Source organism: Chrysemys picta, chromosome 1, assembly GCF_011386835.1.
Source record: "Chrysemys picta bellii isolate R12L10 chromosome 1, ASM1138683v2, whole genome shotgun sequence".
Lineage (NCBI taxonomy): Eukaryota > Metazoa > Chordata > Testudines > Emydidae > Chrysemys > Chrysemys picta.
In genome coordinates this window covers 301,269,091-301,283,810 of record NC_088791.1, presented here as the reverse complement: position 1 = coordinate 301,283,810, position 14,720 = coordinate 301,269,091, and the positions used below count along the sequence as shown (strand labels likewise).

Genomic DNA, 14,720 nt, shown 5'->3' with positions numbered 1-14,720 from the left:
GTAACGTCACAGCGAGAGCACACTTTAACAGAGATCTTTTCAAGAAGTGATCTCCTGGTTTCCATTGATTGCAGGGGATTGAAAATACATATTTTACTTGTATGAGGTTTTTAAGTGAACTTTTCATGCTTGTGTAAAATTGATCTCCACAGATCACATAGAGCCATAGGCGCCGACTGGAGCACCCACAGGGAAAAATTAGTGGGTGCTCTGCACCCACCAGCAACCAAGCTCCCCTCACCCCCCGCCCCCCTTCCAACTCCCCCCCGAGCGTGCCGCGTCCCCACTCCTCCACCTACCTCCCAGCGCTTCCCGCCGGGCCGCCGCCAAACAGCTGTTTGGCAGCATTAGCACTCTCTGGGAGGGGGAGAGGGGCGGGAACGTGGCACACTCAGGGGAGGAGGCGGGGAAGAGGTGGGGCCAGTGCGGGGATTTGGGGAAGGAGTTGGAATAGGGGGAAGGAAGGGGCAGAGTTGGGGCGGGGACTTTGGGGAAGGGGTTGGAATGGGGGTGGGGAAGAGGCAGGAAGAGGCGGGGCTGGGGCGGGGCCTCATGGAGGGGGAGGGGGAGTCAAGGGCAGGGGTGGTTGAGCACCCACGGCAAAGAGGGGAAGTCGGCGCCTATGCATAAAGCACCAGCAGCAGTAGACCAAGCTTCCCCAAATTTGTCCCTTGGATCAACTCTTAGGACAAAGGCCCAGATTCTCAAAGCTATTTAGGTTCCTAACTCGATACATTGAATGGGAGTTAGACATCTAAATACCTTTGAGGATCTGGGCCAAAGAGACTAGTTCAGTCTCTATGTTGATTCAAACCTTGGCCTCTGATAGTACTATTAGCACAGTGATCAACTAGTGCCATACATGGTGGTGGTATTTGTAGTGTGGATCGTTTATCGACTAGAAAATGTTTAATTGATGAATTTGCATCAGAACTTTTTTTTTCAAGAAACAGTAAATGTTTTACATAACTTTTTCTCCTTTAAGCTTTCCATTGTGGATCTGTCCACCACTGCACTTTGTTTATTAGACCATCTCTTTTCCTTTACAACATCCAACCCACAAACCAGCTAAGTACTCCAAATCCTAGGCTTCTTAGAAGTCCTTTATAGAAAGGAGACACTTCAACTGCAAAATATCATATGTCTTCCAGTAGAATCTAGAGTCCCCAATCAGGATCAGAGCCTTGTTATGCTAGGCATTCTACAGACATAGTAAAAGTATTTCATTTACCTTTTTTGATTTCTAGAAATGGAATCAAGTTGCAAAATTAAGATCTAGCTACAGATTTCAAAGTTTTAGGGGGAAATGGGGTGTTTCAGTTTTTGGTATGGTCTATTCTAAAGGTAGGTGCCAGTTGCAAAATCCAGATCCAGAAACTTCAGCACTGTTTGAATCTGGAGCTTTGGTTGGGATCATCTATAGCAGCTTTCTATACACTATAGAAAGATATGGTGCATTTCTTATTCCCATCTAAATATCTGAGATTTCATTTTAGCTGCTAAAATAAAGGAGCCTGGGGGTGAGGAAGAAGAATATTGGGAATTGTAGCAATAGGCAGACAGAAACTAGGTTAAATTTCACTTGCTTGACTCTATGACTGAGCCATTGGTATTTGGAGTGATCAGATTTATGAGCCAAACTACAACTGAAGTTCTGATTAAACCAGAATAAAGCTAAATAGTCAGTGTATGGTAATCGATGGGTGAGAAATAAAAGAGAGATTGTTCAAAGAAAGTCAGAGGCGGCTGTGCTCTCTGTGTAAACATCATTAAACCAGAGTGAAGATAGTGCCTCTCAAGTTATGTCTACACTGCAAATGAAGTTGTGACTGGAGCATGGTAGGCATACCAACACTAGCTTTAATCTAGCTAGCATGAGTAACAATAGTAGTGAAGATATAGTGGCATGGTTCTAGCAACCTCAATACATTCCCAGAGTCCCCAGCAGGCTTTTACTCAGGGGGTGAACCTGTTTTACCACATCACTGCTATTGTAACCTGTGTTAGCTAGATTACAGGTAGCACAGGTTTCCCTCCCCGTGCTACAGTCACACCTTCATTTGTGGTGTAGACAGGGCCGGCTCTACCATTTTTGCCGCCCCAAGGAAAAAAAAATAAGCCACTCAGACTGCCGCCCGAACTGCTGAAGCAAAAAAAAAAAAAAAAAAAAGCCGCTTGGACTGTGGCGCCCCAAGAATGGACAGAATGCCACCCCTTAGCATGTGTCGCCCCGGGCATGTGCTTCCTCCGCTGGTGCCTGGAGCCGGCCCTGGGTGTAGACATACTCTGAGAGGCAATGGCCTCCTCAGACCCATATAATATAGGGAGCAAAGTTGTTGCTATCGTCTCTAAATGCTATGGCAGTGAACTGTACTTGCAAAAGAAAGATACTCTGATGTGAGGTTGCTCAAAGTCCCACTCCTTGTGGGACTTAAAAGCAGCAAGGTTATTAAGTTCTCTTTCTCTTCTCTCTTCAGACTGCCCCTGCTAGCAGATGAGGATAGCAGAGAACAGGCAAACTCCAGAGCTCTAAAGTGCAAGCAACCACTTGGGGCCCAGTCTAAACCCCCATCCTGGGATGTTTAGATTCCGACCTTCCCCACCTGCCATAATTCTGAGCAGAATGAAAACATTGGGCTAGACCGATTTACACTATCTGGCCCAGAGATAGAAAGATGGCTCATAGGACAAAGGTCCTTAATAGACATTATTTAAAACTTGTAAATTAGTGTTGACTGTGTCCCTTTTTTAAACAGATGTTTTATGTGATGAAATGGGTTTAAAATTAAACACATTGTTCAGTTGGAATCCAAACCATGAGTTTCCATCAATATTATAGAGTTAAGGGACGGCAGTTGCTCATGCAGGTTGCACAGAAGAACCCTCAGTGCACTGGGGATGTTCAGTTGCAAAGGTGAACTCTGTAACTCTGGCCCATCGCCACCTTTTCCAGTTTAGGCTGCTTGATAATTAAATTATTTTGTTTCCTTTCTTTAGGGAGAAAATGCAGTATATTTTACAGTGCACCCAGACAGAGTGCCATGTTATCAAAGCTGTGCCATGCAGAGGTTTGCCAGTGTGCTGAAGGTAAGGTATTGATAAATGTGATTGAATCAGTTCCAAATGAATTCATTCCTTCATAGCAGCCAGCTGTTCATTTTAAGGCCAGAAGGGACAATTATGATCATCTTGTCTGACCTGCAAAACACAGGCCATAGAACCTTACCCAGTAGTATCTGCACCATGACCATAACTTCTGTTTGAAAGTTAGTCAGTCTTGATTTAAAGTTTCAGTATGATAAAAAAAATTCATCACATCCCTAGGTACATTGTTCCAATGGTTAGTTATCTGCAGTGTTAAAAATTTGTGCCTTATTTCAAGTCTGAATTTGTCTAGTTTCAGCTTCCAATCATTTGTTTCTCTTAGGATAGAGTGTGACTGTTGAATATATTTAAATTGTCCAATCTAGGTCCCTGTCCACGAAGAAGAATGACTTTCAATAAAGCCATGGCAGAGGATACACGTGAAAGCTTTGCATGCTACCACCCTGTTGTAGACTATGGTAAGACATGAAAGTTATTTTCAATGTCTTTTAAACTTGGTGTTTCTCTATGTGAACCTTCTGCCAGGTGAAGCCAGCAGCAGCCAGGGCTGGGTTCAATATCTAGTGGTTCCTTTCCATCGATACAACACAGAACCGGCTTGAGCCCCCACCCAGGAACCTGGGGAAATTACACACCACCCCTGGGTGCCTCTGAGAGGCAATACTTCCCCACTCGCAAGCACAGAGGCTGAGTGTAGAAAAGAAACATTTAATAAAAGGAGGGAAGTGACTCAGTGTTAATTTGGGAAAACACCGCAAACAGGGTTCATAAACATAAACCATGAGCAAATGACCCACCCCCAAGTAAGTTGGATAGTGTCCTTTTCCCCTCAGGTTCTTAAGTCCAGCAACCCAAAAAGCAGAGTAGGTGTGTTCATGTTTGCTCCAGAAGTCTCTCCCCTTCCCAGCTAGCTGTCAGGGGAGAATTCATTCAGTTCATTTTGACCCTTACATCTCTAGTGGTAAATTCTCTCTATAATGAACCTCCCCTAAACTGAGCAGAGTTTCTGGCTTGGAGTCTGTCTGGGATGGGGAGATGAGTGGGTATTAGGGCAGTCATTCTGAACAGGGGAAAGAAAAAGAGAGGTTTCCAAGGAATTCATCTGTGCTGGGGAGAAGGGCAGTGAGTGGGTGATGAGAAGTCTGGCTGGGCGGGGGTTGGGGGGCAAGAAAGAATGCATACCAGTATGTTACTCTGATTCAGAGAAGACGGTGGCATTGGAGCCTCTGAGCTCATGGTCCCTGGTGTTAGGTAATAATAATAAGGCCTATTTCTTATATAGCAGTTTTCATCAGTAGATCTCAAATAGCTTCACACTCCATAATGTGTTTCCTCAAAACACCCCAGCAAGGTAGGGAAGTGCTGTACAGATAGGCACAGAGAGGCTGCATGACTTGCCCAAGGCCATCCAAGCATCCACGAGTAGGGAATTGAACCTCAGTCTCCCATAGCCTAAGCTAATACCTCAGCCACCAAACTATCCTTCTCTTCTGGTAGGAAAGGGGATAGCAAACAGTAGGCGACTCCTTCTAGCGTTTCCTTCCTTCCCAAACCTGCTGACCGGGCCGGCTCCAGGCACCAGCTGAGAAAGGGCGGCACGGCCGCTTTTTTGTTTTTTGTTTGTTTTTGTTTTTGTTCCGCTCCGGCCGCGCGGAGAACCAGAGCACCCTGCATGGCAGTCCTCTTCCTTCCCTCCCCGCCGACCAGAGCGGAGCCCTCGCAGCAGGCAGCAGGAGGCGGCGCAGCGGGAGGGGCTGCATGGCAGTGCCCCTGCTGTAGCCCTGGCCGCCCACTTCTCTCTCTCTCTCTCCCGCCCGCTCCCTCCCCCCCAGCTGGTCCCGCGCGGTTTTGTTTTGTTTTTGCTTTGCCGTTCTGGCCGTCCCGTTTTTTTTTTTTTTTCTTGGGGCGGCCAAAAAGCCAGAGCTGGCTCTGCCTGCTGAGCCAGCTAAATACCTCTTTATATGTAAGTTTGTCTCTCTGGCTCCTCTCTAGGATATGCCGGGTGCAAGAGATACTGGAGGAAGAATCTGGCTCAGCAGCTTTAGTGGCGTGCACATGAATGCAGTGGTAGGACAAAGACAGGCCTTTCTTGGTGCAGCAGTCCAGGAAACCTACTGATATAGTCTGGTCTATCTCCAAGTGGGAGATAATGTCACATTTGGCAGAGGGGGTTCAACCCCACAAACTCCTGATCAGTGTCTGCCTTGTCAAGTACATACCTTACCAGTTGTCTTTCAGATTTCCAGCTCTCTTGTGTACCACTTGGTAGCACATCTGCCTCTGTGCTGGAAACCACTTAAAGTGTATTTGATTTTCCTTTCTGTATGCTTTTTAATATTTGCATCCATCCTCACACAAATACTATCCTGTTGCAGCATACCATGTAGAGATCCTGGGGATGACCCAAAAGAATGCTTTTGATTACTATGAGACCAAAATCCAAAGAATCCTAAAAGTCGGTAAGTATAAACTTTGCATTCATTTACGGCAAAATCTGGCCTTCTCCAAGGAAAGTAATTTTTTCTACCAAACTGGTGGCATTCTAAGGACAATAATACTCATTCAATTCACTGGTCTTTGCCTAGATGAGCGGTCGTCACACCTTGATGAGCAGAACTTTTGTTATGTGCCCAGTGGTCCAGTTTTTGGCTGATGATCTGGTCCTGGGTGTGTGGGTCCAGAGATAGCTTATATGAACTCAGTGGTTTCCGAGTGCAGGAGGTAGGATAATGCAGTCCTTGGCACTGTCTATATGGAGGGTGAGGATGCTAGGAACAGTGACTCTGGAGGAGTCCAGCAACATGCTGGACGGATCTGTTAATTCTAGGAAATCTGCAGGGTCTTAGCCAGGAAATCCATAGACTGCAAGGTTCTCTTTGCTCTTATTCTCCCAGTCTATTATGGTGATTTCTCAGATAGTTACAATCCCCCCATGGATTTGAATCAGACTACAGCATGAGTCGTACAGTTACCTACAAGCCATAAGAATTTTAAAAACGGATGGCAATTTGACTACAATGGGCCCGCGGCAAAATGACATAATTGCTCAAGTAAGCAAGCCCAATCCATCTTTGTTTTCCTTTGCATTCCTAGCTGTAAGGGAAATTGAGTCCACTATGTGGCATACATGCCCTACAAGTCTTGCACTACACAACAAATCTGCAGCACTTGCTGTATTACTCAAGGGAGCAATGCACATGTAGGACAGCATATATTACTATATGGCTTTTTTCTTTGGATTTGAAATAGTGTACGTAAAATTGATGTAAGTTTAAACTAGTGAATAAATAAAATTCTCTTAGAGTTGGGCTTCAAGGGTTAATATTTTTTTCCAAGTCACACTGAAATCTTATTTGCTTTGAAATATTCAACTTTAGGATTAGGTTTTATATCCAGAACTTTTCACACTCAGGATATCCCATAATACTTTATAGTACAGAGACTGTGTAAGAAGCCAGGAGCCACTATGAACACAGCAATATCTTGTAAACAGCTTGGGATGCCTTTTAATTGTTGCTGTTAAGATTTGTATATGTGCCATAGTTATGCCTGCTATTTTGCATTGTATTCAGAAGGAGAATTTGGCCAGCACAGTAGTGCTCTCTGCTCTTTTCAAAACGTGTCATGAGATCTTAAAATTCCATCTGGAATGTTGCTAGAAGCAGGCAGAAGTGACCTTACTTTTATGTCCTACCCAAGTAGTAATACAGTGCAGCACCACTACCCGTACTGCACTGCTGTGTTAGTATTTTTGTGTTCTGTCATTCTAGTCACTGTGGTATCTGAGCACCTTCTCTCTCCCCCTAGAGGTAGGTTCTCAACCCCGGCAATGAGCTCAAGCCCAAGTCCTGAAGTAATATTGAAATCCATGACTTTCTGGCCCAGAACTAGAATAGGATCATCTGACCTATTTTAACACAGAGATTAGTCTCTGTTTGCCAGAAGCTGGGAATGATCACTTGATGATTACCTGTTCTGTTCATTCCCTCTGGGGGCACCTGGCATTGTCCATTGTCGGAAGACAGGATACTGGGCTAGATGGACCTTTGGTCTGACCCAGTATGGCCATTCTTATGTTCTTATTATGATCCCTGTTATGGCTGGGAAGTGAATGTCCTATGCAGTAGCTTCTGAGGGAATAGCATATCATAGTGGTTTTCAACCTTTTTTCATTTATGGACCCCTACAAAATTTCGAATGGAGGTGCGGACCCCTTTGGAAATCGTAGACACAGTCTGCAGGTCCCCATGGGTCCACAAACCACAGGGTTGAAAACTACTGTTCTGTGTTACCAATAACCTTTCACAAACCCCTTAGACATAGACTGCGGGCCCCACATGAACCACAGATTGAAAACCACGAGCATATTAGGATGCATCATTGTAGGGCAGGTCAGCAGCACTGGAGATGTAGATTTTCTGATTCTGCCTGTTACACTAAGCACTGAAACACCACCAATGTTGAGGTGAAGATTATGAAACATCAACTTTGCTGGGCTGCTCATTGTGTGGGGATGGCTGATACTAGTATTCCGAAGCAAGTCCATTTTTCTCAACTTAATCATAGTTTGAGGACTTGCAGGGGACTGAGGAAATCCTACAAGGACACCCTGAAAGTATCTTAAGAAGGGAGGCATTGACCCCACGAATTGGGAAGAGCTGGCTGGCAATAGACTGCAGTGGTGTCACATCACACATCAAGCCTCAGCCCGTTTTGAAGAGAATCACCTTGCTCAAGAGACTGAGAAGGAAGGAGCATGTACAGCATCCTGGCCAGCAGTTGTGCTCTCTCCAGGCAGATACCAGTCACATATGTGGGAGAACCTGTAGAGCATGGATTGGACTCCTGAACCATCTTAAGTCTCATCAATGACTTTTCCCCCTGGCAGATGACATCCTCATATCAAGGGATAGCCGATGGCTGGGAGGAGAGAGTAGCTCTGGGTTTTCCATTGCCTGCTTCCCGGCTGGGCTGTAGGACTCCAGTAAGAGCAGGGTAGGTGCTCAAATGGCAGTGCCAGAGCCTAGGGGAGCACCCCGCAAAAGAGGACTCCCTTTCCCCACAAACCAGGCCAGGAGAGGGGGAATAAAAGAGAAGAAGCTGAGACACAACACCCAGTTCCACAGTTCTCAGGCCCAGCCCTTGTGCAGGTTACATGGACTGTTCTAACTTGTGTCAGGTAACACCTCTCCCCTAGGGACCACACGTCACCTGAGGATAGTAGAGCAGAGCACACTGCAGCCACTCGCCATCCCCACTGCACTGCGGTTGTGGTGAGAGAGGCATGGGGACTATCCCTGCCTGATCTGTGCCTGCTGGGGAGTTCCTTATTCCAAGGGATTCCCCAGCAAGGGGACTTGAAAATGTCCAGAAGGAACAGAATTTTGGAATCATATTTCAGCCGTAAGGATGACCTGAGGGTATGTCTATACAGCAAAGAAAAACCTGTGACTGGCCCATGCCAGCTGACTCAGGTCACCGGGCTCGGTAGGGTTGCCAACATTGTAATATTTAACAACTGGGCACTCCAGCACCAGTGCTGGAACCTCCCCTGCCCTGTCTCTTCTCCCGAGGCCCCACCCCTGCCCTGCCTCTTTTCCCCTCCCCTCATCACTCACTGCTTTTCCCTCTGGCCCCCCACTCCGCTCTGCCTGGGTTGGGAGGGACTCACCTGCAGAACTGGGCATGGGAGCTGCAGCCACCCAACGCAGGTAGGAGGTGGCCCCAGCTGAGTAGGGGTTGGTGGTGGTGATGGCCTGACATCTTCCCGCCTCCCTCACCCACAGTAACTGGACTTGACTGGACACGGTCAGGTCCCCTTTTTGACCAGACTTTCCCGTTGAAAACTGGTTACCTAGCCACCCTAAGCTGTGGGGCTGTTTCATTGCTGTGTAGGCTTCAACCTGGGGCTGAAGCCCAAGCTCTAGGACCTTCCCACCCCACAGGGCCCTAGAGTCCTGGGTCCAGCCCGAGCCTGAAAGTCCACACAGCAGTGAAACAGCCCTGCAGCTCAAGTCGGCTGGCATGGGCCAGCTGTGGGTTTTTCTTTGCTGTGTAGACATTCCCTGAGTGGCCTCACAGATCTAGGTGTTTGTAGGCGACTGGACTAGATGATCTGTCGAGGTCCCTTCCAGTCCTACATTTCTATGATTCTATGGCCCCCATCAGCATAATATCTGAGCACCTAAAAGGAATCATAGTCCCTGCCCAAAGAATGTACAGTCTAAATATTGACATGTTCCCATGGTTTATTTGCTCCCAGTAATGTATGGAACTATTTGCTTTGTACTTTTTATGAAGAAGAGATGGTGGCTTCTTTTATCTGGAAAGGAAAGATTTACAGTCTAGTACAGTTCTTCTGGCTATGAAAAGCTCCTGAATGGCAGGAAGCATTCTCTAGTAGTTAGAACAAAGGTCTGGGATCCTGGACTCCATTCCCAGCATTTTCTTTTGACTTTCCGTGTGTTGTTGAGTAAATTATTCACCTTCTATGCACCTCAGTTTGCCTATCTGTAAAATAGGCATAGCAGTCATGCACTGCCTCTCTGGGGTGTGTGCAATTAAATTGATGCTTCGAAATCACTTTGTGATACTTCAGGAAGCAAAATGTTACCCATCAAGATGTGATTATAGCCCTTGCTTTGCCTGGTAGCGAATGCAGTAGTTAGTAAAGCAAAACCATTTCCGAGTGGCCCATGATGCCAGCCTCCGTCATCCACTGGTTACATTTTCAAACAAGCACCTTTGTGCTTTTCACCAGTGCTGCCCCTCATTCTTGAGAGGAGCTTCCAGTGAACATCTGCAAAGCTATCTCATTCTCCCTAAAATTCCTCTTTGCTGTGATGCCTGCAATAAACTTGACAATGACAATAACTGTGCAAAGACCACTGCCTATCACGCTGACCAATATTGTCTCGTTTCCTTTGACTTCTTTGTTCAGCTGTGTGCATCTATCTTGTCTTATACTAAGGGATGGAAGTTGTAAATTCCAGCTTCAGCAGACATACCTGCACTAGCACTAATCGAGCTAATGTGCTAAATATTGACATGTAGCTATGGCAACACAAGAAGGGCTTGCTGCCCTGAGCATGTACGTATGGTCTCAGGTGGGATTGTACTTGGGGTGGTAGCCCCTCCCACTGTTCACACCACTGCAGCTACACTTTGCATTTTTAGTGCACCCGCTTGGTTAGAGCTAGCATGTGTCTGTGAGCTGGAGTTTACACGTATTAGCTCCAGTGTAAACACACCTTAAGAGAAATTCCAGCTGAAATTTTTCAGCTAGCTCCATTGGGAAACTAGATTTTGGAACAAAGCACTGCATCTGTTCATCTATGGGCAGCGCCGTATTGTTGCCTAGGCCGACAAGGCCTAGGCCTAGGCCAGCAAATTTGCAGGGGCGGAAGCTCCCCTCCGCGCCCCACCCCCATGCTCCAGCTCACCTCCGTCTCCTCGGCAGGCGCGCCGCCGCATACTGTTTCTCTTCCCTCCCAGCGCTTGCGCCGCAAAACAGCTGTTTCGTGGGGCAGGGAGGGAGGGGGGGAGAAGGGGGAACGCCGCGCACTGGGGGAAGAGGCGGGGCCGGGGGCAGGGATTTGGGGAAGGGATCCAATAGGGGAAGGGAGGGGGCGGAGTTGGGGCGGGGACTTTGGGGAGGGGGTTGGAATGGGGGTGGGAAAAGGGCAGAGTCGGGGCGGGAAAAGGGTGGCAATTATTTCCCGGCCTAGGGGCGGCAAAATTATTAATCTGCCACTGTCTATGGGATCCTAGATTTCCTGGTTTTCCAGAACAGAGATCTGTAGAAATTGATAGGTTTAAGTATTCTAATGGAGTCTACTGCAATCGAGACTAAGTAATTTAGCAAGCGCTAGGCAGACAAAGACATAGGATAAAGGATAAAGTGAGCACTGTCAAATATTTATTAGCAGCAATCAACCCTGGTGGTGTTCAGTGCTTTGGAAGTTAGTTAATAAAATGCTAGGACAAAAAATCTGTTTCAGATTTGAAGAGTATGTGATAAGGGATAGACCTGGGGTTCCCAAACTTTTTGCTGGCACAACCTCATTTTAATCAAGTCTTTCTGTCCAGAACACTAGACTGCCTGGAGGACACCATTTCGAAGAGCGAATGGCATCCGCCACACAGAGTGACTTCACACGTACCTTATGTGTGAGATCATGCCGCACAGAGGACACTGCACATGGGAGGTCACACTGTGTGGCACAAAATGGTGGCCTACGCACACTAGGGATAACGGTACTCCCAGCTGCTGATGGTGCGACTGCAGTTGGGGTCCTGACCCATAATTTGGGAACTGCTGGGCTAGACCCTCCAGTGCCCTGCACTCTGTGTGTCATTTACACCAGTGTCAAGTGCAGGGCCGACTCCAGCGTTTTCGCCACCCCAAGCGGTGCAAAAAACAAACAAAAAAAAGCCACGATCGGCACTCTACCGCCGCTGCTTCATTCTTTGGCGGCAATTCGGCGGCAGGTCCTTCCCTCTGAGAGGGACTGAGGGACTTGCCGCCGAAGAGCCGGATGTGCCGCCCCTTTCCGTTAGCCACCCCAAGCACCTGCTTGCTGCACTGGTGTCTGGAGCCGGCCCTGGTCAAGTGGCTTTAAAAAGCTACTAAAAGCGAATGGAAATGATGTACACTTGCTTGGCAATGGTGTACATGACTCCACAGGGTGCAGGACACTGGACAAACTGTCCCTAAAAGTTTATTTTACTGTTGAAAAAACATAGTTCTTACTGTGACCACTACAGACTTTTTCTCTTTACTAGTATCAGTCAGAAGCCGTTTATGGCGCTTTCTTTGTTTCCACAATAGCTGGTGATGAAACCATCCAGATAGGTGATCTCCGGCAGTTCTTAAAGCGTTCATCTTGCGAATTAAAGGTGGAGGCTGGCAAACAATACCTTCTGATGGGGAAAGATGGGAAAACTATTGACTGCAACAACAAGTAAGTAAAGTGCCTCCTTTATAAGCAATAGCGACTGATGTTGCAAGGTCTATCAACAGATACTGAACTGTGAGGTGACCTGTGAGTCAGATGTGCCAAGATCTATTATCTTCCAGGGAAGTCTGCAACTGAGGACTTCTTTTATTAGAATGCTCTTTTTATAAAGGATTGGGCCAAATTTTGAGGCCCTTATTCAGGCACTGATTCTGCTGCCCTTGTCCATCTGCAAAATATGCAACGGCACAGGTAAAATGGTCATTGCACTGTAACATGCAGCTGCTTGACCCAAGCAGGTAACTGCCCAGTTACCTATTCTGCATGCACAGCTGCATGTTTGCATGCACAATTACGTGCCTAGAGCCAGGCATGCATTCTCTGGAGGCTCAAGGTAGGCTGCTATTTTTGAAAATCTGGCCCTGAGGCTACGGTATCATAACTGTAGGAAATGGGGAATGGGAAACTCCAGTTCAGTATCTTGAGAACCCCTTGGACTATGTTTGTGTTTGGAGAACAAATTTGAATACGTTGTTCTTTTGGCAAAGTGGGGTTAAAAAAAGAAACAAAAATGCCCATTCTAATGGGAAGCCTGTGCTGCATATATGGGGACAGAACAACTCTCAAAATCAAGGCTGCTTCCACTGCATGAAGTAGGGGTTTGCCTCAGGAAGGACGGAGTAAAATCTGTGGGCCCAGTTCCGGGACAACTTGTAGCCTGATCCAAAGCCAATTGAAGTCAATGGACAAGCTTCCATTGTCTTCAGTAGGCCTCGGATAGGGCCCCAAAGCATTTCTCATCATGTTAGAGGCTATTCCCTATGGTGCTTTCTCCATTCCAGTTTTAAATGGCTGAAGGCAAAGCACTATAGCTTTCACTATCTTTCTGGTCGTCTACCACCTAATAGCTCTCACTGTATGTCTCTTGAGATTCTGCCTATATGTCTTTACTCCAATTTTATCCCATTACTCCTCTGTGTACCCCCTTGCACCACCTTAGCAAGTCCTCTTGCTGAGCTGGGGAGTTTCACCAATTCTGGTTTGTATGATTTTTTTTCATTTCCCGTCACAAAATTTTGAACTCCCAAAACTCAAAGTGAAATTTAACCCAGTCTACCACATTTACCTTGGTTTAAACCCCAAACCATAAATCATTCCGGGACTGCCCTAATCCAAAACTTGTTCAATCTTGAGTGAACCTGTTAGTGAGCCCAGATTAGGTTTCATGTTTGCTGGAAACCTGAAACCAGGCAATGTTCATCTGGCCTAGGGCCAGATTCACGGCTGGTGCAACACCACTGACCTTACAGTTGTTAGCCCAAAGATGAATCAGACCCCACAGGGTTTATACTCTTCACATTCTTTAGGCAAAGCTGTCTTTCAGCATTAACTAACACCTCCTTTGTTATTGTAATTGTTACATAGGATGCAGTACTTCCTCGATTCACAAACTTGGATAGAGGAGATTCCAGATGGTAACACATGCAAAGCCACCACTCGCCGAAAACCTTGTGTTGACCTCCATGATTTTATGAATGAGTATGAGATAAACAAATGCAACATTTGAATCTTGGTGTCACACAATGTACCCTCTACCTGTTAGTGCTACTCTTTCCCTGGGCTGGGTATGGCCCATAAAGCATTAAAGTTCTAGGAACATATAACAGAGCTTGTTTTGTTACTGTGTGTGTTTCTATCAATAACTGCCTGCTCCCTGGATGGGATTTATTACTGTGTGGGGATAGCATGGCAAAAATGTCAGCTAAATTATAATTTCAAATGCACAAGCCTTTCCTTGAAACAAAGACTACGGCCTGGTCAACAGTAGAAGATTAGGTCAGCATAACTACATTGCTGGGGACCTAAGTCGCTTTGGGGACAAACCCTAAAAAATGGCCAAGAAAAGGATACCTTCCTTAAAGGATATGCCCCCCAGTCAGAGACAGAGAAAACTGTTCCCAGACAATAGTTGCAGTTGCCATTAATTGCTATATTTGTTGTCTGACTCTAGCTTGTATGGCAATAGTTAGATGTGTGACAGCTGCACCGCTGTAGTGTAGACATGACCTACATGGGAAGGAGGGCGAATAGGCCGGAATAGCTACATCTCTCAGGGGTGTGGGTTTTTCACACCCTTGAGAGATGTAGCTATACCAATGTAAATTCCGAGTGTAAACCAGGCTTTAGACACTGAGGAAATAGGGCCCTTAGAAATATATAAAATGGATGATTGCACCAGAATGCCCAGAGAGGCAGATATCTGTGACAGCCAGTTAGGGGAGTAGATGTTTGACCCATAAATAGAAAATAAACACATCTTGGTCAATTAGAAACTTGGTTACTTAAGGCTGTACAGCAATCTGTATAGCTCAGTCAATCAGAGTATTTTAAGCACATCATAGGGCTGTTCTCTGTCTCAGCCTCAGCCCATCACAAAAAGGTTATTGCAGAATTAGAGGTGGTGGAGGCATTCAGATGAGGGTGATGAGAATGATATTGGGCATGGAAAATCACTCAGGAAGCAAGATTGGAAAGGAGGGGACAGGATGAAAACAAAAAATAATGACTGGGTTAGAGAAGGTAAATTGGGAGCTTCTGTTCTCCTGGTCTCATAACACAACAAGGGGACATTAAATTAAATAGGTAGGCAATTCAAAA

The 14,720-nt window shown here is 46.3% G+C and overlaps 1 protein-coding gene across 1 annotated transcript in view; it reads left to right on the top strand.

Moving 5' to 3' along the window:
- The window catches only part of LOC101939210 (complement C4), a 97,303-nt gene extending 83,572 nt beyond the window's left edge, over window positions 1-13,731 (top strand). The window contains exons 37-41 of the mRNA XM_065581281.1: window positions 2,998-3,087; window positions 3,471-3,563; window positions 5,481-5,564; window positions 11,936-12,068; window positions 13,488-13,731. Coding sequence (XP_065437353.1) covers window positions 2,998-3,087; window positions 3,471-3,563; window positions 5,481-5,564; window positions 11,936-12,068; window positions 13,488-13,629 — 542 coding nt within the window. The 3' untranslated portion in view covers window positions 13,630-13,731. The remainder of the gene's footprint in view (window positions 1-2,997; window positions 3,088-3,470; window positions 3,564-5,480; window positions 5,565-11,935; window positions 12,069-13,487) is intronic.
- The last annotated feature ends 989 nt before the right edge of the window (window positions 13,732-14,720 follow it).